This window comes from Argiope bruennichi, chromosome 6 (assembly GCF_947563725.1).
Source record: "Argiope bruennichi chromosome 6, qqArgBrue1.1, whole genome shotgun sequence".
Lineage (NCBI taxonomy): Eukaryota > Metazoa > Arthropoda > Arachnida > Araneae > Araneidae > Argiope > Argiope bruennichi.
The window spans coordinates 112,227,058-112,253,842 of record NC_079156.1 but is presented as its reverse complement, the minus strand read 5'-3'; the positions used below and the strand labels follow the sequence as shown (position 1 = coordinate 112,253,842).

Here is a 26,785-nt window from a genome sequence, read left to right as displayed (position 1 = left end):
AATGGCAATATGGCTCTATTTCTAAACCACCAGCAATGCCATTAAAAGTACAAATACTTATGAAAGAAATCGAAAGAAGAGAGGTCTTACCTGACATATAGGGAGATGGGTACTACAGTGTTGAGGACGATGGCGTACGAAAAGAAGACGAGCAAGGCAATGACAGTGGCTCCGCTCGTCACGTTGTTTGTAGGCACTGGTTGATCCCATGGGAGGTACATGCGGAAATGCTGGCCCGTCACCGTCTCCCACACGCCACACGCGATCGTACAAAAGAGGCACATGCTCAGCAGGAAGAAGACGATCTAGAAACACGCAGGGATATAGAAAATGATATATTAAAACAAATAGCTCAATATATTACAAAATGAAATAATACTGACGATGATGAATTCATGTGAAACATGATGGGTAAAAAAAGGGAATTTAAAACATATGAGAAGGGAAGATAATTGATATGTTAAAATTGGGTTGAACTCTTTTTTTTTATTTTCTCGTAAATGAGGTTTATAAAGCAGGGATGTGATTGACCCCCTTTTTTTTTTATTGACCAAAAGGCAAAAAAGAAGAGATCCAAAGAGGTGATATGAAACAATGTGCGAAGGAAAAACATGCAAAAAAGTATAAAATAAATAATAAATGTACAGAAAAAAATTATCAAAACTGTAGCTAAATTGCATTTTATGCTCATTCCAAATATGTATAAAAATAAGAAATCAGTAGCATACGATTTTCTCAAAGACATTTTAAGTATATTGTCTAAGACAAATTTAAATGCATCACAAATTGACTAATTCGACCTGTCCTGAGGTACACGGAAAAACGCCTGAATGATCGGACCGCCGCTACAGCATTGGCAGGAGCTACAGTTGAGTCCTAAGGGCTATCACTGGCCATGGTACAGTCCTTCCTGTGGGAAGCGCGTCCCGTCATCGGTGGATGTATTCGTCCCCACACCATTCTTGTACCCAGAGGGTGGCAAGAACCAAACACCAAGCCGGAAGCTTCTCAACCTCATATCTGGGCTACCCCCTGGTAGTATAAATTTAAATGTATATAGGACAACAAAAATAAAAGGAAAACCAATACTTTATAGTAAATATGCCTCACTGGCATATTTTAGTAAACATTTTTTTAATGCGCAATGCAATTTTATGGCATATCGCGGATGCATTACTGAATTTTTGCATTTTTGACATATCTTTAAATGACATAACTGAGTTGGCGTTTCATAGTTAGCTTTTTGAGCATCAGTTACAATGGCATATCTAGCAGCTTCATTTTATGTAAAAGATTCAAATGTGGAAGAAATTTTTGAAACCTGCGACCTTATTTTTTTTCAGATGAATATTTCTGGGCAATTTGGCAGCTTTGCAAGAAATTTTCTTTGTAGTTTCCTTTGACACTAATTTCTTTATTAAACTTGATTATTTGTTACAAACCTTTATTTATTTATTATTATTATTTGTCAAGAACTTCAGCTCGATAATTCCTTGCTACCCATGTTTCTACAGAGAATTCTACCCTCTTTATCTATAAGAGAGTACTTCTTTTTATAACAATTCAACTTCAGATTCCTTTCGAAGCCTAAATCCATATTTCAAAGTCTGAATGGCATCCAACAACTCTACATTTAGTCTATTTGCTTCAGAAGGGACGACTGAATCCATGATAATAAACACAAACTCAACTTTAGGCCAATGAAACAGGTGAGTATGATACATGCCCTTTAAAACACCAATGGAAAATGTCTGGAATTTTCATCTTCAATCCACTAGCTCCTTTTGCTGTGGTTGCTGTAAATTGGCAGTAGGATGCTTGTGTATCTATATCCAAGTCTTAAACACTTCTTTTGCATTATTAATGACATTACTTATCAATCCAGGAAGTTTTTTTTTCATTAATGTCAAAGAGAATGCTTCTGACAAATAGGATCAACTACCAACGCAGATTGAAACAGTAAATTATCTGCCTTGTGCAAAAGGAACCGACGGTTCATTCAAGTTGCGGGCATATGGTCAAAAAACCAAGAAAGAAAACCAAGGAGCCAAAATCTAAAAAGGAAGCATCTGTTTCACAGAAGAAAACAAAAAACCATGCTAAGAAAACGCCCAAATCGAAGGAGAAGACAGAGAAAAAGTAGATGCCTGCTGCTAAGAAAAACCACTGTTGGGACTAAGAAAGTAGCAAGATCAAAATCTCTAATGAAAGCAGACTACAAAGCTAAAAGCCCTCCCAAATTAAAAATTCCCAAGAAAGCCGAAAAACACTGAAAGAAAAAAGCTTCAAAGCTTTTAAAAAAAAAAGCTTCAAAGAAATAAAGGGACTGAAAAAAAATCATTAAAAAAATTCTGGAACGTTTGTAGGCATTCAACATATACTTTCAATATATTTTTTTGGAATTTCTTCACTATATCCAATTTTGATTTGGGGTATGAAATGAAAAGCATTTTAACACCACCACCACCCAAAGAAGTGGAAAGTGTGGGAAGATTTTTTGTCTAATAAGTTAGAGAATTTTTTTTTGTTAAAAAAAGCCGAAAAAAGATGGAATTTCACTGATCTGTGGAAGAATCATATCTCTGATAAAGAGAAAGTATTGCAATCGTCAAAAAAAAAAAAAAAAAAAAAAAAAAAAAAAAACGCGAACTTAACAATAATGATTTGACTTATGTTTCATATCTTTCTGAAATTAAAAACATTTTTAAAATTATGTCCGTCTGCTGCTATGTCTCTTTAGAAACATAATAATTAAAAAATTTTGAGCTAGACGCATGAAATATGGAATATGGTCTTTATATTAAATTTGTAAATTTCTGTCAAATTTTGAACGAAATCTTTCAAATAGAGGTCTGTTTGTCCGGTCATCCGAACAGAAGTTAACAGGATAACTACAAAACAAAAAAGAGCAAGATGTACACAATTTATCATCTAAAAAGTAAATCCGTAGAGCATTTTGAACCGAATCTGACAAGGGATGGACAGGTCTGTCGGTTTATAACTTCTCATGCATGCAAATGCAATAACTTAAAAATGCAAAAATTTGCATAAATTACTGATACACAGTTTTAGCATCTAAATTGTAGCTTCTTTAAAATTTAAGTCAAATCCATCCAAAGGTTGGGCACTTATATATCAGCATTTTTCACGTAAATGTAAAAACTATAACTCAAAAAAACGCATTGACTAAGAAAAATGAAATTTGTTATGTGATCTTGTCTACATCTGTGGTTCTGAGACAAACTTTGGTTAAAATCGGTCAGAAAAAAAAGGCCCGGATACACATTCGATTTCTTTTCTATTTGTGTATTAACCGCTCCCCAGCGATTAATCGCTAAAAAAATTACATACTGCTGATTCTTTTGTAGATATTGCTATCCAATGGCATGTCGTTAATAATAAACAAGTAACACTTTTTTTTCTTCTTTTTATTATACTAAAGTGCATGCAATTCTCTTATGCGGGTAACTCAACTCTCTTACTCGAGAAAATACAAAATTTGAGCCTTCGTTGATGCTCAAGGTTTTTCTCAATGATCCATAATTTTATGCGAGAGAGAGTAGGGGTTAATACATTTCTTAAAGAAACATAAGAAAGTATCCAGGATATCATTCTTGCTGGTTCTTACTGGTTGCAGGAGGGATTTACTAATAAGTCGTTAAAACATCAAGATAAAATTAGATTTATGATATCGAAGAATATGTAATGATATTTTAAACTCTGATTTCAATTCTAATTAATTCAATTGAAGCTTTGTAAAAATGATTACGTCAGCGGTTCCACGTGCCGAGTGAAGGGATAAAGTATCGCCGATGTAAACAGATTCTTCTAAAGGATCCCTTTGTTTCTCTTGTCAAGGTCGCGAGGTGTGAGAAATTATAATCATAATCGACACGTGTCTGAAATTTCATGTTATATAAGACCAGGTATAAAATGTTCATCAGCTTTCGATCAATTCTTCTTTTCGCTCAGTGTTGTTGTGTGTGCTCGTAGCTCCTGCTTGTAAATAATTATGCCTTCCCGGGATGGATTAAAGAGAATTCAAAAGTCCAAAGTGTCTTCACTATGGTCGAACCTACCTTCTGCCTCAAAATTTTATTATGAATATATTATATATATATATATATATATATATATATATATATATATATATATATATATATATATATATATATTTGAAAACTCTCGAAACCCGGTGTTTAACGTAGTATACTGATTATCTACCTGGTAAGTCAACCATCTAACTCTCCGACCCGCCCTAAGGCACACGGATTTAAACCATAAAACTGAATGACCGGACCGCCGCAACAGCAATTGTGGAACTGTGGTTGAGTCCTAAGAGTCGTCACCGGCCACGGTACAACCCTCCCCGAAGGAAGTACGTCCCGTCATCGATGGGAGGAGCCAGATCCCCCACCTATTAGTGTACCCTCCAGGGTGGCGAGATCCAACCACCATGCCGGAAGCATCTCATTCTCATTTCGAGGTGCCCCCCCCCTAGGGTATAAGGAGCGAAAAGAAGACGGCGAAAATGTATACTCGGTCCCCCCCCCCATTATATTTCGAAATACAAAACTTAGCATTTCATGCATTTACAAGCAAAAATAGATGGGGGGGGGGTTGCTCTATCTTGGGGACATCCAGTTTGAAAGTTTGTGCGCCCTATTTACCACCCCTAGCAATATGTTCTGTGGGCACAACTCTAGTAGGCAGAATTGAAAAGACTAGGCTACTATTTTGAATTTGTACATAAAGTAGAAGAGAGAATATTCCCACTGGTTTGTTGTGATCAGCAGTATGACGTTTCTTATAAATGAAAAACCAATAATCCAGTATAGAGCAGGTGAAATCTCATTTCATTTGGATCAGCAACTCTTTTGGATTTAATCCAATCACTCACATTTATGAAGGTCACCCAGAAAGTAAGTTTCCTACATTGTCAAAACACAGCAAAAAAAGCACGAAATGCGAAGATAGCTAGATTGCGAGTGTGGAGATCATATATTGCTGTTGTAACTTCCCGATCACTTACACTAACGTCGTTCTAATGAGCGCAGATGTTGGTTCTCATTTCTTTTCCTATCGACCGCGAGGTTAGAACTCAACTCTGAACTTTATTTTGCACCTCCGTAGATTAAGAACTAGATGCGTGGGGTGTTCAATATGTGTTGTGTTGATCTAAGATCCAAACTCTTCCGACAAATTAAAAAAAATGGCTATAGAAAATTTAGCGGGAGCAGTTTGATCATCCAACAATAGTTCCGATCTTGTTTCTAACGAATTCTACCGGTTCTTATACCAGAACAAATTCTTATTTGGACAGATGATTTTCCTTCAGATGAAAGTTTGCAAACAACTGTGACACGTTGGTACCATTTCCAAGCGGCAAACTTCCATGACATTGGACTTCAAAAACTTTTCCCATGGTTTGACAGATGTTACAACTCAATGGTTATTCGTTGAGAAGTAGCTGAAGTATTGCTGACCTTTTGCAATAAATGTTTCTAGGTAATTTTATCTTGCTTTCTTTTACGGGACATGACAAACTTACTTTTTTGTATGATCACCCTATTATAAGACTTATTCCATAAAAGATAATAAAAGAATATTGATAGAAAAATAGTTACCCCTATAATCAGCAAATTGAGAAGGCGGTCTAAACTGGTTCTCTTAAAAATGGTCTTTCCACTGTTCTGCATTAGTTTGGTGTCCCTGCCCGCAAAAATAACAACCCCGTAGCACCACTTGGTATTCCTCAGCACACAACCACGCAGGAGCATGTTGTCGTTGTCCAGCATGAGGCTTTTGCCTTTCCAGTTGAGGGTGCCTTCAAATTTGCTAAGGTTGTTGTTAGGGGCTTCACATACTATCTCCCCTGAAATAAAATAAATAACACGCTTAATATTTTTCTCATCAAAAATTCATTTTGTATACAAAAACAACATTAAAAAACAAATCTAAAAAAATATCTCGTTTTGTTGTTGTTGTTCCTTATGGCACTTGCCATGGACAAGCCCGCTGTTACGAAGACAGCGATTTTAAGCCGGTTGGGGAGCGTCTCTTGTTTTTATAGTAGCGCCATCTAGGGCCAAGAGAACGACTTAGCTACACACACGTCACAACCCTTTTTACGGGGCGGACTTCATTTACGCATTTCATTCACTCATCCACAGATCGTAATTTAGACCTGAATCAAAAAACGATCACCTCTGATCCAGTTCCCCCAGTGGTATTACTCTCGACATGGAGGGCTTTGTGATCGCGACAGATTTAAATGCGCGTCAGTCACCAAGCACGCGGGGAACCTTCGGCCGGCGGGGTTCGAACTCGCAATCAAAGGGAATATTTCGTTTCAAAAGCTTTTGGAATAGTTTCACATATAGTGCTTAGTTTCAATTACCATATCACATGAAATTAACAACTTGTGCATACACTCAATTTTTCATTACTTTTCCAAAGAATAATGTTATAAATTAACAAATTTCCAATTTATTAAATAAATTAAAATAGAAAACATTCAAAAATACAGAAAATTCTTCCTATATAAAATATTTTCACTTTTAAGAATGAAAAAAAAAATTAATGTAAAGATGGAACAGCATGATGAAAAAGCTACTATTTAAACAATTACTAAAAACATACCATCGAAATTTCCCATCTTTACGTTATCATCTCCCAAGTCAGCCGTTTCAACTAAAGCTTGTCGACATTTCAAATTCGTTTCGCTAAAATAAAAATATTGAAATTAACTTATACCCATAAAGAAGTACAAATATTTCTTGACATTTAAAAGAAACACCTTTTTTGGAATCAAGTTTTGATGTAATAAATGTACAATTTTTATAATATGAAATAATATCAATTAAATACACTATTTGCAATGTTTTTTTGTTACGTATCCACATAAAACTTTGTGGTGCTTTACACTAACGTATCAAAAGAGCATTTTTCATAAATTGACGAAAAATGAAAACGACATAAATTACAAGTAAACAATAAAAATGTGAGTATAAGAGTTTCTGATGTTTTCATCTGCTTAATCGTACAATTCTAAAAACAGGAAGAACAAACCAATAGTGAATAGTATACCAGGATAATATTCTTTTCTAAAATATTGCTAATATTTAAATTAAAAATTAAAGTTATGAAATTATTCATTAAAAATAAGTTAAATGGGAGCAGAAGATTTTTAATTTCGATATTAGATTAGATTAATTAAATTTTTTTTTCATTTTCTTTACATTTATGTTTTTGGCAATAAAATTTCCAAACGATTGTAAATGTATGGTGAATGTGCAATTTATTAACACATTCATTCTAGTGCCAAAATATTGGACTCATTTTTTTATTCGTTCAAACAAATTTTCATTTCTTTATTTTTCTGCAGATAATTTTAAAATAGGGGCGTTTCATTCCAAACAAAATGTATTCCAAGTCAGTAAACTTATATATTAGCAAATTTGTCATAGGATGGTAAAAGGTAATATACAGTTTCTGCGAAATTATAAAAAAAAGTCATTCATCATATTTTACCCATCTAATTCCGCTGTTTCTATGTAACACAATCCATTCGGTTCACTAGATGACAGTAATAACAAGTCGGCCTGAAAAAGATATTTCAATAATGTATTTAAAACAATTTCACTTCGAATAAAAATTGGTAATTGAAAATTTAAAGTTATATGAATATTTAAATATTCAATGAACGAAAATTTAATATGAAACTTATTTTCATGATAAACTGAAGGTCCTTTTCATGAAAAAAAAAAAATGTTTATCATGTGAATGAAGCATTCCCACACTTCTTCAATAAAATATATAAAAAAATAATAATAGAAAAAAAATACAATATCATAAAAAAATTGCACTTTAAATCTCCAATTTAGAATTTTTTTTTAAACTGCTATTTAGATGCAGCACTAGCAGATATTTTTGCAATGAAAGAATCTGTTATTAAGAAGTATAATGTATAATACAATTCGAAATTATAGTATCATAAATTGAATTCTTAAAAACAACAACAAAAAAAAAACAGTCAAATGCACAGTTACTGGATTTAAATAAATCACAAAAAAAAAAAAAAAATACAATGAAACAAATACATTTTTTGAAAGAAGTTATAGTACAAATAAATGAATGGCAACAAACACAAAAATCTAAACGAAATCTGTAATGAATTATAAAATACATCACAATATGAGAGATTCAGAAATAGATTTTTACCTCCCATCCAAGTTTATAAATTGCATAGATTTTACGAAAATTATTTAACCAAACGATTTCAAGAAAAATAAAATGTCATCAATTAATCTGAATAAATAAGAATTGAGTAAAAGAATCAAGCTTCTTTGTTTCATTTGTTTTCCTCCAAACAGTCGTTTTAAATAAGTTGGAAATTAAAAGCATATAAATTGAATAAAAATACCATCGCATGCGATTTCTAATTCGTGTTTGTGCTATATAAATAAGAAATCGAAATAGCCATTTTCAGTTCTGTGCCGCATTCTTTATACGAAAAGAAATCAACTACAACAATAAATTTAAAAATAAAAATTAATAAAGCATAAAAAACTCATGATAACAAGACCATTCGCGCTCATATTTCAGATAAACCGAATTCATTTTAAATCGAACTTTTTACTGATCTGGGTAAGTGTTTTCTTCGTCTAGATAGTACCATTGCAGTGAAAAAACCTTTACAGATTGTCACCCCCCCCTTTTAGTTTCTAATTTCTCGGATTTGCTTTATAGAATGTTATCTTTGGAAAATTTATGGAAGAGATCATTAGAAAGATTAAAAATTGTCTCATTCTTTCGATCAAGAAACACAGGAGAAAAAATTGGTGGTGTAAATGGATGTTTATGGATGCGTTTGCTTCATTTTGCATTTTCAAATTCTTATTTATCTTTTTCGATTGATTAACCACATTACATTAAAAGAAATGCAACATCTGAGTAAGATATAAATACTTATTTTATATCCCTTCGTATAAAGAAGATGACACAAAATAAATTCAATTATTTAACACATATTCAAAGAACTACAACATAAATGTAAAACTGAAGTTGCAAACTAAGATAACAGAGGAACAAAGCGCTAAAAAAATACTCACCGCTACAAACTGGTCATTTTCCATGCGGATAATGTCTCCCACCTGCACTTTGTGCCATCGCTCATCAATGAGCTTCCCTCCCCTCAGCACACGGGACAGACGGTTATTCACTTGACTATCACTGCGATGACGTTGCTGGAAAGGAATTGACAAATTGTTACATTTTTTGTATGTGTCAGAAACAGAATAATATTAAAAAATTGTCAATGGATTGATTTAAAATTATTTTTGTTTTAATCGTTATTTACTATAAATTGGCTTTCTTCACTTTCATAGGGACATAGGTAAAATATTTTGTTTCCCCCATTGTCATACGGACATACGTAAAGATTTTGTGTTTCCTACAGGGAACGTTTCCTAGACTTTCATAGGGACACACGTAAAGATTTTGTGTTTCCTACAGGGCACGTTTCCTCCACTTTCATAGGAACATAAGTAAAAGATTTTGTGTTTCCTACAGGGCACGTTTCCTCCACTTTCATAGGAACATAAGTAAAAGATTTTGTGTTTCCTGCAGGGCACGTTTCCTCCACTTTCATAGGAACATAAGTAAAAGATTTTGCGTTTCCTACAGGGCACGTTTCCTCCACTTTCATAGGAACATAAGTAAAAGATTTTGTGTTTCCTGCAGGGCATGGTTCCTCCACTTTCATAGGAACATAAGTAAAAGATTGTACGTTTCCTACAGGGCACGTTTCCTCCACTTTCACAAAGACAAAAGTAAAAGATTTTGTGTTTCCTACAGTGCTCATGCACTGTTACCCACAGAAAACAAAAACTTGAAGCTTGCTGAAATAAAAAAAATGGTTTTAAACTGGATGATATTACCCTTCATGACATATGCTTTTTATGAAATAAATAATTTCTGTTGGAAAGCAAATTTTACAGTGTTGGTCAATTTTCTACATCATAAATGAAAGAAGTTAGTCTATTTTTAAAGCTCAAAAATAATATTGACTTAGTTTTCTCCCTCAAACTGACTCCACAGGAAGAACTTAATACAAGACGAAGAAAACAAATGATTTATCTTCCATATTTTAGAATTTTAAGCAATTAATGTGTTAAGCAATTAAACTAGTCAGTCTAGAGATGTACGCCGGTACAAGCGGGCGCACACAATACGACGAAACACTGTTTCATACATTTCTCCGGCTCGACGGACCAGCGTTGTGTCATACTATGTGTGCCCGCTTGTCCTGGAGTACAGTTCTCGACTCGGAGTACAACTCTTTATTACAAACTTTTTTACAAAAAGCGCTTCAGGCCGCTTTTGCAATAATTCCATAATATAATATTCAGAATAACGAGGTAACATTGCTATTTTTGTTATTATATTCGAAACAATGAGCCTGATAAGAAAATATAAATGAAATGAGCTAACTATATAATTTATATCGATATATAGCTATATAGTTCAGGACGATATCGAGTTCGTCAGTGACGAGCACATCTGGATACACATTTTCAACACATTCCGATCGAAGTTCGGAACTTTGCTGTTGATTTCTTATTATTCTTGACTTTGTCAATGGGCATAAATGCCCAACAGCACTATTACGATATCATCACGATTTTTCCTGGCAATTAGAACATTGTGGAGACATCTACAATATCTTGTGTTAACCCCTTCAGGTGACATTTAACTCAATGAAATTCGGACTTTGGTAGGAGATGACGCGTGGCAAAGAGATCATACTGATTCTTTATCATTGCTTACATGTACACGTTTCACATCAGCCATTTCGTACAGGTTAAGTACATTTTAAATCAAAAATTTAAGTACAAATGTACTAGAACATTTGATTTGTAACACAGATTATAGGAATCGTGACCATATCTCGTGGCGTACTGGTAAGAACTAAAGCACGACTGTAACTGGCAAAAAAAAAAAAAAAAAAAAAAAAAAAAATCATTCCACGAGTCTGACTCGATCTATATATCTTTGACCCAAAATCTCCATCACGAATCGCATTCGTTAAGATACTTAAGGGAGTTAATAAGGTTTATTCATGTTTGTTAAAAAAAGAATACATGCATTATCTTTTTTTTTTAATGAATAGCTTGTAAACATCTACATGTTCTGTTAAATTCACATTTGCATTTTATCAATTAGTTTTTATTTGAAATGAACTCTGAACGTTAGTAAATTTTCAGTTACTGAAAAAAATTAAGAAACACATTGTGCATGATGCATACAAGCGTTTGGTGTATTTACTAGATTCACTTTATATTCTTAAGCAGTAGAAAAGGTTCGATGGTATCCTTTAAACATAATAAAGTACAAAATGCATTTTAAATATATACCATTCATACTTTTGGTAAATAATATTTTTTCGAAGATTTTATTTTGATTTATTTCCAGAGATAGTGAATAAAAGATAAAAATTATTTATTTATTTCTTAAATTTAAGGGTTTTGCCTAGATTTATTTCCAAGATAGTGAATATAAGATGAAAGCTATTTATTAAAGTCATTTATTTATTTTAATGCTTTGCCTAGATTTATTTCCAATTAAAGTTATTAAATTTGAGAAATGAGATTTACTAGAAATATTTTAAATTGAAAAAAAAATTCAAAATGGAATAATACCATACCATATCGGAATACCAAATGGAATACTACCATATAGTCAATAATAAAACAAGGATTTTACCAATCAGCTAAAGTATGATATTGTTATACGATTTATTGGTTTTAATTTGAAACGCAGAAATTTTCTAAATTCATTAAAAAGAAAGGCAACGATTAAAACCCTTTCATGTTACAATGAAAAAATTAGAAATAACAATGAAAAATTTAATAGTTTTAACTACACAATCGTTAAAACAAAAACTCAGTATTTAAAACTTCAAGAAATGTCAGAATTTCCGCGCTATGAGGAGAAGAAAAAAGCCTTTCTAAAGCACATTGAACCCTCAAAATCTTTAAATTAGTCAAAAATTCGAAAGTCATTTCTAATTATGGTAGGAAGAGAAAACAGTCAGTTTTGGTATCTAAAAAAATTGTTTTCTCAGATAAAACTAAGTTTTAAAAAGCGTCGAAACTTTCGCAACTATGATATTTCAAAAAAATAATTAATATCTAACAAAATATATTTCTTAAGTTATGAAACATCGAAGTACTTTTTTCTGAATTTTAGCTCTTTCCGATGAATTTCGTATATATAAAATAACGTATTAAATCAGAGTATTACTGAAAAGCAAGGCCATTTTTTGGTACATAATCATATGTGGCTTTTTTTTAATGCACTGAATTTGGTACTGTTGATAGCAGTACCAATGTACCGGGAAAATTTTAAAGGGAGGACACGGGTTGAAAAATTAAGTTCGGGATGAGATTTAATATAATGATAGTATACCTTCAGGATGTTCATTCATTAATACATTAAAGAGTAATAGGCTGCCCGATTCCGAGAAAACAGACTTCAAATTTTTGGCATAGGTAAGTAATCCTATTAAGTTTATATAGGTAAGTAATGCAAAAACTAATGCTAGTTTTTGCATTCAATGCATTCCCTATAGCAAGGGAATGCATTGAATGCAAAACAATGTGATTATCCTTAACAAAGCCAGTGTGGTAACAAAGTGATTATCCTTAAGATAATCACTTTGTTACCACACTGGCTACTCCGCCCCGTCTAAGTAAAGCATTCGGATTAAATTTGAATGAGATTAAATTGAATTCGGATTAAATTTGAATTAAATTTAACCGCCACAACAGCATTGGCGGGAACTAAGATTGAGTCCTAAGGGCCATCACCGGGTACAGTACAACCCTTCCCGTAGGAAGCATGTCCCGTCATCGACAGGAGGTAGCCATTTCTGCACTCAACAGGGTGGCGAGAACCAACCACCATACTGAACTTCTCATCCCCATTTCTAAGGTATCCCACAAATGGGAGTAATCGCTTTGTAAATGTGAAGCCAGGGTTCGTCCCATCTGCAATTTTCTCCTTCCTTTTAATCTTTTAAGAATTATTCAAATTAAATTAACAATTTACAAATAGTTTTTATCAAGATGTTTTTCCTTTTTTAAGTCAAATTAACCCATTAACTGTTTTTGACGAGTATACACATCAAGGAAAAAATACAACATTTTGCGTTATTGCGAGTTTATTCAATGGCGATTATTATATTTCTATAAAAATTGTTTATTATTAATTATTATATTTCTATAAAATTGATTATTATATTTCTATAAATTGATTATTATATTTCTATAAATTGATTATTATATTTCTATAAATTGATTATTATATTTCTATAAAAATTGTTTAATTATTATATTTAAATTAATTATTTATTACATATGTTTGTGACAATTTAGATACGCATTCTCAAAAGAGATCGAAACAGTTCACTGTTTAAATGCTTGCATTTTATTACTTGATAAATTTTTTTTTACTACTTGAATCATAATTAAATTTTTAAAAACAAAATAATTACAAATGTAGCTTTAATCATCATAAATATTTTAAATTACTATTATCATCCAAAATAGTTAAAAGTTTCACATTTTGGATTTTAATAATGAAAAATTATTTGTTTTAACTCAACGAAACTGTAAGGTATTGATTGTTCCCCTGGCAAGACAAATTTAAAATAAGTGAATCTTGTTATTTTATTTTTAATATGAATTTATGAAAAATAAAACTGTTTAAGGATTCTAACGATTTATACGTAAGAAACCATGAAAATTCATTTGAAATTTTTTGCCATAAAACGACAAAAGAGAAAGTTCGTAAAATTTCAGTCACAAACACCTTTTAGAGTTTTCCAACACATTTTAGATCTGCAAAAAATATGCTAAATATAAAAAGATCTAACAAAATTTGGGATGTTCGTTTTTTGAATTGTTTCCTTTGAAACATACACACGCACACACACGCGCGCGCGCGCACATTGTTAAACAAAGAATTTTGAAATAAGGAGGGGGATGGAGGGGGATCAAGTAACGCATTCTAGGAATTTTCATTCGCATTTCGATTCTATTTTTCATTTTCCCTTCAAGGGGGAAAAAAAAAAAACATTTCCTTTTATTATTCATATCGTTTGAAACCTGGCATCGGTAACAGCACATTTTATATTCTTTTGCGATTTTGCTGATATGACTTACACCCCTTGTATTGTTTTCATCGCACGCAGACTATATTTTCATTTTACAAGCGAGATGTTTCTACAGGTAGGTCATAAACCTTCCATTCGCTTGACAACCTGCCAAAATACATTTGATATGTAATACAAAAGAAAAGAAATACATCATCCTTAGCATGCCAGAACATTTTATTTCCCTTTTTTTCATAAATTCTACATCGTTTGTTTAAATCTTCAAACATATATTTTGTTTTGGTTAAATGCATGCAGAGAAATCTCACAAAGAAATATCTGATAGTATAGAAGGTAATGTTTGTAAATTAAATAAAGTTTCTCTACATAATTTTTTTTCTTAATTTATTAATTTAGAGGTTTTCAGAGTATTAAATAAATTTCAAACTTAGAATCTCTATCACAACGAAATAATTTTAGAATTTAAGCAATTTCAATTAATTAATGGTGTTTTTATAAGTTAGAACGAGTTTAACAAAGAAATCAATGCTTTCGTCCGTAATTGATTTATAGTATTATATTGAGATTCAAGCATAAAAATAATATAAAATGCAAACAAACATAACCCTCATTAAAATTTTGAGCATGATATTCAAAAGTTATGCTCTTATTTCAAAAATAACGACAGGAGAGAAAAAAAACTAAATTATTCAATTGAATTTGTTTCACAGGATTTAAATTAGAAACAAATAAGCAAATACATTTTCATACTATGCAGTGGTAAGGGCTCGCGTACGCACTCACACAAAAAAACATTAATTACAGTCGTATCCTAGAAAAACTTCAAGCGTAAATAAGTTTTGGAATGCCACAGAACAAATATTGTCGTGTACCTGTACTGAAACTTTTTTAGTCATTTGCATTTAAACTAAAATTGGTATGGAACAATCAAATATTTAGCTCAAATTTTTCTAAGGAAACACAGATCTTTTTTGTTGATAAAAATTAATTATTTAATTATTGTCACGAATCCTTGTTCAATACTTCTTAACGAAGAATGAATTTCAACACCTTATAACATAACACATACTTATTAAGTATAAAAGATGACAATTATCATACATCAAATCAGCTGTTGATGGATACGAGATATAAATTTTATAAGCGAGAAATATATTTAATATTAGTATCAATACCATTCGTACCTAAATAAATAAGTTTTCTTTTTTTTAAATATCCATATATATAAAATAATAATAGAAATCGCTCTTCTTATTTACTGTCGAATGGCAACAATCAGATGTATGACCACCGTATGAATTTCATATAATTCCATTGAATGCTTTTATTGCTACATTTAAAAGATAGTATTTTTTAGTTAATTAATGCTATAAATGGAAATAATGGCAAAACTTATTATAAATGTTTTGGTGAGATTCGCCGTGCAACTAAAAAGTCTATCCAATCAAAGTAAAGAAGACATAAAAGAAACAAGAAACAGGATTCAAACAGAAAGTTTAACAGAACGATAAAACAGGCTTACCCGTCGCTAAATAGGTAACGCAATGATTTGTCTATGGAAATTGATGTTCATATCTTCCAAAACAATTATCTTGTTAATTATCTATGTATTATCGTAGGACTAAAAGAAATTATCTTTTTAATGAGATAATTTCCATTTCCAAGGGATGTTTACTCTTTATTTTAATTATATATATATATATATATATATATATATATATATATATATATATATATATATATATATATATATATATATATATATATATTTAATTCGATACACAATTTGACACAATGTTCGCAATTCAATTTGATATACAACTGATTTGATACAAAGTTTTTAAATGTTATGATGGAATTCATACTTTTATTTCGTAATACGTATTCTTTACGAAATAATAAATTTAATTGAATAATAAACTTTAATAAATAGCAAATTTAATTGAATTTCTTTTTAATTTGCAGTAAAGTGACTCAATTCAATTCATGTTCTTCAGTATCCTCAAATAACAAGACGAAATTAAAAAAGAAGTGCATTCGATATTAAACATTTACTAGTCTGCAAATTCTATAATCTGAACATACAAACAGGTTGCTAAAAGAGGGTAGTATCTAATATTTTTATTAAAATATTAGGGGTTTTGCCCGTTGCACGCCAACCCCCATGTTGTACGAACAGTACCCGATGTTCGTCAATTCTAGTTAGCAAGTTTTTAAACTCCAGTGACCATTCGTTTAACGTTGGAAGCTCAACGATGACTTCATGACTACGATGTCCATGATGACTTCATACATATGCCAATCGGCCTATTTCCGGTATTCAAAACTAAAAGTCCCACAATAAGGTCATTCTTTGTTAATATCTCTAATACATAAATAATGATTCAGTTTTTCACGTCTTGCTGCCAATGTAGCAACTTTACGATCAGCCTTTCTTTTTAATTAGCAGATTCTCGCCCGAACTTTTCTTTGCATTTTTTTTTCTTTATATGATATCTTTGGACTCCTCATTACCGTTTAAAAAAACAATGCAGTGTTAGCATGTGTATTGTTTAGGTATTCAGACTGTTGTCAGTCGGGAGATAACATATTTACATTATTCGGTAAACAATCCGGAAAACTATTCATTAGTATTGCCACAAACGAGGTATTTAAAAGTAGAATTTACAAATAAAATTGTTTTGAACTCATTTGCTATTAATTTGGTGATGTTAAAGTTTTACTGTTCCTTTTTTCTTACCATTTCACCGTCAAAAGCTATATAAATATTTGCTTCGTTTTAATAATAATTTTCATTAAATATTTCAAACAATACTGGCAAAATAAACCTCATATGTTGGTCAGGTGACTTGTTGTCTACCAATCACAATGCCAATAAAACGCAATGTTTATATATATATATATATATATATATATATATATATATATATATATATATATATATATATATATATATATTATATAATAGATAGATAACAAGTGTTTTAATAAAAATATTATCATCAAAATCTAAATTTACAAAATCTGTGAACCGTTCATTATCTGAACACGAGTTCGCTGAACCGCTCTTCAATCGATTAACGTGTACATTAAAAAGTTTTGGAATTCTGACCGATAATTCATAATGATGCATAACAATCATAATATATGCTCTAAATGCTTTAGAAAAATTGAAATAAATAAATAATGCAGCGACATATTTCAGTCAAACTGTATAGAGCCAACAGATTTATACACTTACTACTTACAAATACAAATTACTACTTACAAAATCATCAATAGCATCTTTCAGTGCAGTAATGGACAATACAACAATCAAAGGCACAGCTGTAGTAATAGGAGTTAATGATGATATTTGAGGTATAAGCTGAAAGTACAAAATAAATTCGATTTTAAAGAAGTTATTATAAATAAACTTCAATAAACAAAACAAAGATTTTGTAATCAAAAACAACTAATACCGGAATATTCTTTGATAGTTTAATAAGCACGTATAAGCAGTTTTGATCGAAATGGGATTTTAAATTAAGGTACCTGAAAGTAATACGTCGACTTTTATTTCAAGCTAAAGTTGCGAAGATTGTGATAATGTTGAAAAAAATAAAAAAGCGCACATGGTATAAGAGCTATTTGCGTTCTACAAGTTTTTAAAAGAATTATTATTTTCACATATAATTTTCTTTTCCTTTTAAACTTAAAATTTCAAAAATGTTCTTATTTAGATAAATAAATGGTCAATGATTGTCATTCGGACACTTTGCAGTTTTTCTTAATAAATCCATTTGTACTTAGTTTAATCTAAATAAAGTAAAAAAAAGATAAAAAATACAGTTTCATCGTTTTTATGAACATTATTTATTCGATTTGAAATTCGAATGTAAATGAAAAAAAAAATCGAAAATAATCAAAAGGCTTGAAATTATCGTGACAGATATGGTGGTACATCAGAATAAAGAATTAAACAAAAGAAAAGTTATTGCTTTTCAAGGATTAAATAGCACATAAGTACTACAACTACTAACGACTTTGTTCTTAAACTATCGGTTTATGAAATCTCTTATGATTCAAGCAAGAAATATATTTATCATATTTCTTCAATTCAATAACTATTCCAAAACAGGAAAAACATACGAAATCAAAATCACTAAGAACGCTCTAGAATATAGATTTTTTCATCCGCATTCCTATGGTTCAGTGGTCGGCAAGCTCATTAGTCAACAGAGCCAATTATCTACAGCTCAAATATTTAAATTTCTTTTGAGGGCCACATTTCAAAAACTTAAATTATATAGGTATATATATATATATTGTTTTTCACTTAATTAGGGTATTCTTACGCTGACTTTTACTAAAAAAACTAAACTAAAGCTTAATTAAAATGGCTTGCGATCATTGATGCGGTTCACTCAGATTCAACCCATTCGCTCCTTTAATATTTTTTTCGATTTGTTTTCAAGATTGTAGAACTTTTTTTTTTGGCAAAAAATTTTAACTAACAATGTGAAAGTCAAGTGACCATTATTGCAGAAATGGCTGTATTGCCTTCTGATACTTTATTATTTCATTAACGTATTTAATTTTCTTATCAAATAGTAACAAATTAATAGCTGAATTCTATAAAGTTATTCGCATCACAAAAAATTAATGAACTAAATTTTATTTGTAAATATTATATAAATATCATTTTAACAGTACAAACGATAAAAAAAAATATGTTTTGAAAATCATACAGTTTAAAATTAAATATAAAGTGTTCATAGGAATTTTTCAGAAAGAAACATGTTATAAAGCGTGTCTTTGTTTAAAATAATACTTATTTTTTCAGTTTGCGAAAGTGAAAAAATAAATAAATAAACGTATTTATGAAGGGGGAAAAATAAACGTAATGAAAAAATAAGCAATTTATGGAAAAAAATAAACGTATTTATAAAAAAAATGAACGTATTTATATATAAAAAAAACCGAACGTATTTATGAAAAAATAAATAAACGTATTTATGAAGAAAAAACAAACACATATTTAAGAAGAAAAAAACGTATTTATGAAAGGGGAAAAAAAACCGTATTTACGAAAAAAATAAATAAGTAAACATATTTTTGAAAAAAATAAATAAACATATTTATGAACAAATAAATAAATGAATTTATGAAAAAAATACTTATGGAAAAAATAAATAAACGTATTTTCTGAAAAGTTTTCACATTAAGCACGAAACCCACTCACCTGGAGGACTAATAGGCAAAGGAAGTAAAAATTTGCCAATCTCTGAAACTGCTCGAAAAGATTTAGAGGAGCAAATGTCAGGAAGGTGTACTTTGATGTTTTGATGTAATTATTCTGAAAAGAAGCAAAATAAAAATATAAGTAAAAAACTCAATAAACTGAAAATAAATATTTTTTTTAAAAAATTTCATGGCACTCACCGCATAGTTAAACAAAGAATTGTAGGCAGGATCATTCGCACGGATCCGTCTGAGTTCATAATCTGAAAAGAAAAAGCAGATAATTTAGTTTAAAATACACAAATCATTTTGAATTGCATAAAAAATAATTTTTTAATTAAGTGCAATAGATAAATGCAATAAATAGATGTGAGATATGAATATATATATAATGCAGAATTGTAGACAATAACATTCATAGTAACATAAAAGTTCGTATTTTCTTTTTATTATTATTTTTCTTATTTAGGATTTATATTAAAATAGTCATTTGCTACCATTTGGTTTTCAGGGGTTAATAGTAGTTAAAAATTTCTATTAATATTTTTTGTAGATTAGTCTTAATGGCTACCTCAGAAAAATATAAACTTCACATTTCTTCAGACATATAATTCAGACATTTTAGATACCTAACACCGCACTTTTCATTGTACATCCCTAAATTTGTTTCCATGTCTTTATACATCCAATTATATCACGGGAAAGGACAGCAATGTTTAACATGTCGGACATGAAGTTGAACCTTAATGATAAGTACAACAAAACCTAAAAAAAAATCACTAAAAGATTCTTAACAAAGAAACGTACTTAGCATGGAAAAATAAGTCGAATATTCCCATACTGATCATCAAACACTAAGGAAAAGAGCCATAAAAGAATACCAATATAAAAAAGAATACGATTTGAATTTTGCATCAACAAGAAAATATTGCTGTAAAATATGAATTTTTAAAAATTAATTAAAAATAGAAAGAATTACACTGCAAAAAATTGATGTTGCATATAATTAAATTTTAAGATGTTGTAAGAATTCATTTTAATATCGATCAATGAAAAGTATTTTCGGAAACGGTCGCAGATAAAGGCCGAAATTTTGCTCACCTTTTAATTAATTAAAATTTTAACTAAAACTCCAAAAACAATCACTTTGACATGCGCAATCATAACCTTTATGGCATATATTTGGCAAATCTAATAGTTGCAGATAAACAATCTGGATAATAGAGCGAAATACTCCATTTTCAAGCATTCATCTTTATTATAAGTAAAGATAAAGAGTGGTAGTTAGAAAATTACTTTAAAAATTCACTTCAAATACAAAATACTACGAGCTTATACACTCAATTATGACTAATTATCCATATTTCATTTAAAGGGAAGTATCATGTGATATAAATCAGAAGGCAATAACATAAATCATTGATAGGAAAATAGAGAATGCATGTTCTAAATCTTCCTCCTCCCATTCCTCCTTCGAAAATAGGAGATCCCCCCCTTTTTTTTTGTATTTTACAATTATAAACCTTTATAGTTATTTCTAAACATTCTAATCATTTATCACACCAAAAAAATAAAAACCAGTTAAACTTCGTAAAATTGAGTAAAAACTCATTATAAGGAAAGGATGAAATTAATTGTCGGAAACAAGAATAAAACCTTATCTTCGCATTCATCATATCTGTTTCAGAATTCATACAGGCCTTGACATACATAAAAACGAGCAAGTTTTAATTTCTGTGTCAATAAAGCAACCATTTTCCTTTTCTTCATTCATCTATAAAACTGAATAATACCAAAAACAGCTAAAAATAAATGTATAAAAAAACAAATTATCGCTTAGTAATAATAATAATAAGAAAAATTAGCTAGAATGTTCCACTTTTAAATGAGAAGAATCTCATCAAAGTTGAAGATGACAAGTAAAAATGAAAAGAGCCAAACGATTTTTCATAGAACAAAATACATTTTTCTGAAGAGTTTTTTTAATTCGTCAGAAAATTCCAAACGAATCTAAAATACATGAACAACTCATTAATTGCCTATTTACGCTTGTTTTCAACGGATACGATCATTAAGTTTAATAGCAAAGGCAGTTTCTCCATCAAGGTTTGGTGTTTTATGCAAATGCTTACAACTTTTACAAGTCATAAAAATTGTGACTGTTTATAACATAATTTTTTACGAGCTTTTTGAATGGAGATTTGAGAGGTACCTCTTAACATTAACTTTAGTCTCAGTCAGAAAACATTTTTCAGCGTTTGTTGGGTTTTAAGTGTCTTCATAATTGTTCTTGCTTTTTCTAGTTATAGGAATTGTTAGAATTTTTTAAAAATATTTCCGTCGCTTATATTTATGTGTTTTAGTAACAGCATAACTATCTCTTCTTGCAGTAACAATTTTTTAAGAGCACAATAAAATACACTGGGTAAGCTAGAACGCCAATTATGAAGCTACAGACAAAATTTGTGGATGATAAATTTGCTTCATAATAGCACTTCTTTGAAAACTGAAAATTATAGCCTGAAGTTTTTCTAGAAAAGTAACGGATAATATACCAAAATAACAAGAATTTTCCTTTAATAATTCTTTGTTTCATTCCACAAAGGGAAGGATGTTATATTCTGATGTTGTTGGAAATTTATAGCAACACTAATAATCATTTAAATAAATGAAAATGAGAATAATTCATAGATTTATTTTAGTGATATTTATTTTTAGTTGATTCAATTTAAAAGTACTAGGTTGCTTGTGGAAATTCAAATAATTCATAGCATCATGTTTCTAATAATGAAAATAACCATTCCGCAGTTTCTCATATAGATTCTGCAGTTTTTACAGGCTTCTGGTAAATAAAATGCAAGGAAAGTTCTATTTTAGAACTTTTTACTTTCACATCAAGTTATTTAAAATGTATAATACAAAATCAAAGGATTTTAATTACATATTATACAAATTTCCACAAACGAATCAATAAAGTAATTTAATGCTATCCAAAATTCCCTCATCTTTGCTGATATATTACAACTATTAACTTCTTTTGGAACTAACTTGGTAAATTAATATCTGAAGAAAAAATTTACATTCCAATGAAATCAGTTTCATTGTATTATTATTATTATTTCATTTTTCTATCAATTAAAAAAATATATATTTTCACTTCTGGCTAGGCTAATTTGTACAGATATAAATGTTAATTTAATGTATCACTCAAATGAAATAATTCAAAATGTATAAAAAAAGGAATTGAAGAATTCGAAATGTATTAAGAAAAAGGAATTGAAGAATTCAAAATGTATTAAGAAAAAGGAATTGAAGAATTAAAAATGTATTAAAAAAGGAATTTTCATTGGAAATTGTCGACAATATGCGGATAAACAATCGTAATAACTTAAAATACGCATAATATTTCTATTTAACAAAGCGATTGCTAAAATTTCTATAAATGTACTGATTTTTTTTGTTTAGATTTATAGAAAATAGAAGAAATTGATCACTCATTTAAAAAAATTAGTTAGTTCCTTTTGACTTAAAAAAAAAGCCAAATTCCTAAAATTACAGTGTAGAAATGATGATAAGTTGAAAAAAAGAATGCTATGATCGAAAAAGTAACATTTCCATGATATTAATTAAGTTAATTGTAACAATACCAAAGTTCTCAAGTTTCCTGAAGCAAAAACATTTATGTTTTTGAATGGCAAAATCAATTTTCCAAGCGTCTTTTGTTAAATTAATTCCAGTTCTTTAAACACACTTATGAATTAGATTTTCTTTTTTCATTCTTCGAATAAATTTGTTCTTTTAGCTTTCCTTAAAAAAATAACAATGTCATAATTTTTTTCTTATTTCGAGATTAAACATTTAAATAACGGTTATTACAACCACATAACTTCCTCTTAAGATTTTTTATTTTTTTTTATTTTTAAAAAAAATTAAAAAAAAGATACGATACCTGTATCTGCTGAGAAAATTACAAATTAGTTTTTTTTTTCAATTCAAAAGGCCTGAAGCACAAAAATCATATCAATCATGCGAAAACTTTGATAAAAGTTTTAAATAAAACCTTTTTTATTACCGGAGGCTTATTTAGTTTATAAAAAGAATTCTTTTTCCTTATTACAGAATGGAAATAATTAAAAAAATTCAATAAGATGAAGTGATAAGAAAAGAGAGGTATTCAGTGTATATGAAAATATTACAAAATATTGCGGACAAAATTGGGAAATCTCAATACATTATCATCAGCATTTTTTAAAAATTAAAATACATATAAAAATGCTATGAGAAACAGAAAAGTAGAAATTGCCGACACAGTTTATTATGTATAAAAAATGTTGAAAGAAATAGAACTTTTACAAACGCGATTCATAAATTTTCTTCTTTGTATTTCGCTTTGATATTATGGCATTCGAATTCGCATTTTTTGTTTAGTATGATCAAGCAAACTGTGAAAACAATATTTGAATTTTAACTAATCACCATTAGATAAATTAAAATATAAATATAGTTAAGTAAAACAGAAAACACAAAATTTGGTAAGTATGGAAATTTTTTCCTACTCTGCAGATTTTCAATACATTTATTTATTTATTATTATTATTAATTAGTTAATTACTTCATTTTTCACTAAAACATGAATGGGATAAACTAGATAGGTACCATTTGAGAAAACTGATGAAGACTGAATTAATAGGTTTAATAAAAACAAGCGGCTTCCAAGGTAAAGGTTTTCATAAATTTGGAAGAACTTTCCGTGTAAAAATTTGCTTCCAAAGTTTGCATAAATTTCATCCTAATAAATATAGTTTTTATGTAATATTAATTTTTCATCAAAACATAACACTACAAACATTTTGAATAAGGAAGAAATGGTGACTAATCCACATAAAATGTACCGAACAGTACCGTCTAAAATGGGGAATCTATCTTTTGATGGAATGCATTCTAATGTGCATTTTCAGAATATGTAGAGATGATTCTGATGAAATCCTATCTCTTCCAGAGATCCTTTAGATTCTAAGAGCGTTCGTTCTTCATAGAGCATTATTTTCATTCTATAACGAACACTTTTAGAATCAACGTAATTAAAAAATTCAAAACCAATTGAATTAAAATTTTGAAACCGTAAGAAAAAATATTTATCATATTAACGGTTCCCGGAAGAAGTTCTTTGGAAAACTTCTTTATAATTTCAGCCCACTGTTAATTTATTCGTTAAATACTGGATTGCGTGACACCAGACGATAAAAAAAAATATGAACAGAGTTCAGACGACTGCAAAGCAGCTAAATTGCATGTTCTAGTATGAATTTTTTAAATAATTAATTAGAATATTTTTAGAGAAAATGATTCCCGACTTAGATTTTGAGCAGAACTTTTATTTAAAGTGTTGAAACGTATTATTTAAGGTAGAGATATTTTTACATATTGTCATATTCTTACTAGGAAAAACATCGCAGCTCAAAACTTTAAAAATATCTAATACCAGAAGTTTGTTATTGGATTAGTTCAAAAAAAGCAAGTTACAATAGATGTGAGATACAAAAAAGTATTTCATTTCGAATGTCTTTTTAGAAAATATTATTCAGTTCCTAAAGAAAGAAAGAAATCGATATAAATTAATTAATTATCGAATTAAATAATATAAATCGATATAAATAATTGCTTTAACTAGTATAACAATTAATTGTTGAAATACAGTTGCTTACATGCATTTCGCAATAATCGTATAAAACATGGTTCAATGGATATTTCACATTTTAAATACAATTAGAGCAAATTGTATTTTATTTGCATCTGTGATTTAAATAAATAATATAATTTGGTTAAAATCATAACCTCAAAAATTTTTGGTAAAGTTTCTATTAAATTAAATAAGGATTATTTATTGATGCCATAATGTCTATAATTGATACTGATAGAGGACAAATTATTTTTCAGTTGAAAAAGTTAGAATATTTTTCCTTTAGAATTTTCTTTGGATAATTAGCCATTTTTTTCATTCAAAAATCGAAACAGAGTTTAACGACACGATTAGGAAACTAAGAATAAGAATAAATGGCGACATATAATTTCAAAAACTACTAAACTATTACTTTAATACTTATTATTTAAAAAATGAATGAATTTTTAGTTGTTTTTCAAATTCGAATTCCTTTAAAATATATAAAAATGCTCCAACATTAAAAATACTATTTTTATAATCTCATATTAATATAAAATAATTCATATCTAAATAGAATAAATTTATTTTTACTCAATATACTGAACGTGCAGTATAAATTTAACTTAGAAATTCCTTTCGCATTTTGAAAGGAAGTAAAAATGATGTTGCGTCACATAACAGTATAAAATAATCAGTTAAATACTAAACGATAATTTTCAGTTTCGTTTGCTAGATAATGACTCATGATATGTGAATCGATTCCATTATTTCTCCACCAAAAAATGTTATTTTCGCTAAGCATGGGAAAAGGGAATAAAAAAAATCCCTAGTCTAATGAATGATTGCATTTGAGATAAAAACTTCTATTCGAAAAGCAAGAAAAAAAACTATATCAGACAAGTGATTTAAAAATAAATCTCATTTCTGAGAAGAACATCGAAATTCTCTGAACATGAAAAAATAGATCAGTAAATAATATACCGAGAAGAGTTAACAAACTGAAAATCAGTTAATTTCGAATTCAAGACATGTAGTGTGAAGGGAATTGACAACAAGGGGAAAAAAAGGAGAGGATTTTTCCATCAACATCAAACGTGTGGGTGACAACGATATCGATGTTTTCCTGAATCTAGAATAAAAGCCATAAAATAAGTTTGTAGAAAGAATTTTTTTTTTAGTATATACTTTATTGGAAATCATTATTTAGGGGAAAGCATGGAAATTCTGACTATTTAGAGAAGCTAAAAATATCGAAATATAACATTTAATGATAGAAACTTAATATTCTTTCCTCGAAGAAAAATAAATAAAAAAAATGAAGAAGAAAATGCACAAAGAAATTTTATTAATAAAAAGAACAGTCGATTCGGAATTTGTTAAGTTTATTTTTTCATAGATAGAAATTTTAGCTTAAAAATTAGATGGAAGATATGTTGGGTAAAAGATTGAATAAAATAAATTCTTTAATCTGTGGGGGTAATTTAATCCTATTTCGTAAGCATATCTAACCCATATATCTATATCCATGAAGAGGAGTTAAATCTAGTATTGGTGAAAGCAACCTTAGAACATCAGAAGTAAATGCCTAAATTAATTCCAATGCATGAGAAGGATTTTTTCCCCCTGAAGGAATATAAAGTGAAACCAGCCCACATTTGTGTTTCTCTTGAAACAAAAAAATGTCGACAGTCATTCCGATTGGCAGCGAGCAATAAGTATCC

The 26,785-nt window shown here is 29.5% G+C and overlaps 1 protein-coding gene across 3 annotated transcripts in view; it reads right to left on the bottom strand.

Moving 5' to 3' along the window:
* Nucleotides 1-26,785, bottom strand: part of LOC129971335 (probable phospholipid-transporting ATPase IM) — a 393,392-nt gene that overhangs the window by 23,313 nt on the left and 343,294 nt on the right. For all 3 annotated transcript variants that reach the window (XM_056084997.1, XM_056084996.1, XM_056084998.1), the window contains 8 exons: nt 19,604-19,665; nt 19,404-19,517; nt 17,448-17,546; nt 9,114-9,248; nt 7,534-7,604; nt 6,643-6,725; nt 5,628-5,875; nt 91-305 (listed from right to left, as the gene is read on the bottom strand). In XM_056084997.1, the coding sequence (XP_055940972.1) occupies nt 91-305; nt 5,628-5,875; nt 6,643-6,725; nt 7,534-7,604; nt 9,114-9,248; nt 17,448-17,546; nt 19,404-19,517; nt 19,604-19,665 (1,027 nt within the window). The remainder of the gene's footprint in view (nt 1-90; nt 306-5,627; nt 5,876-6,642; nt 6,726-7,533; nt 7,605-9,113; nt 9,249-17,447; nt 17,547-19,403; nt 19,518-19,603; nt 19,666-26,785) is intronic.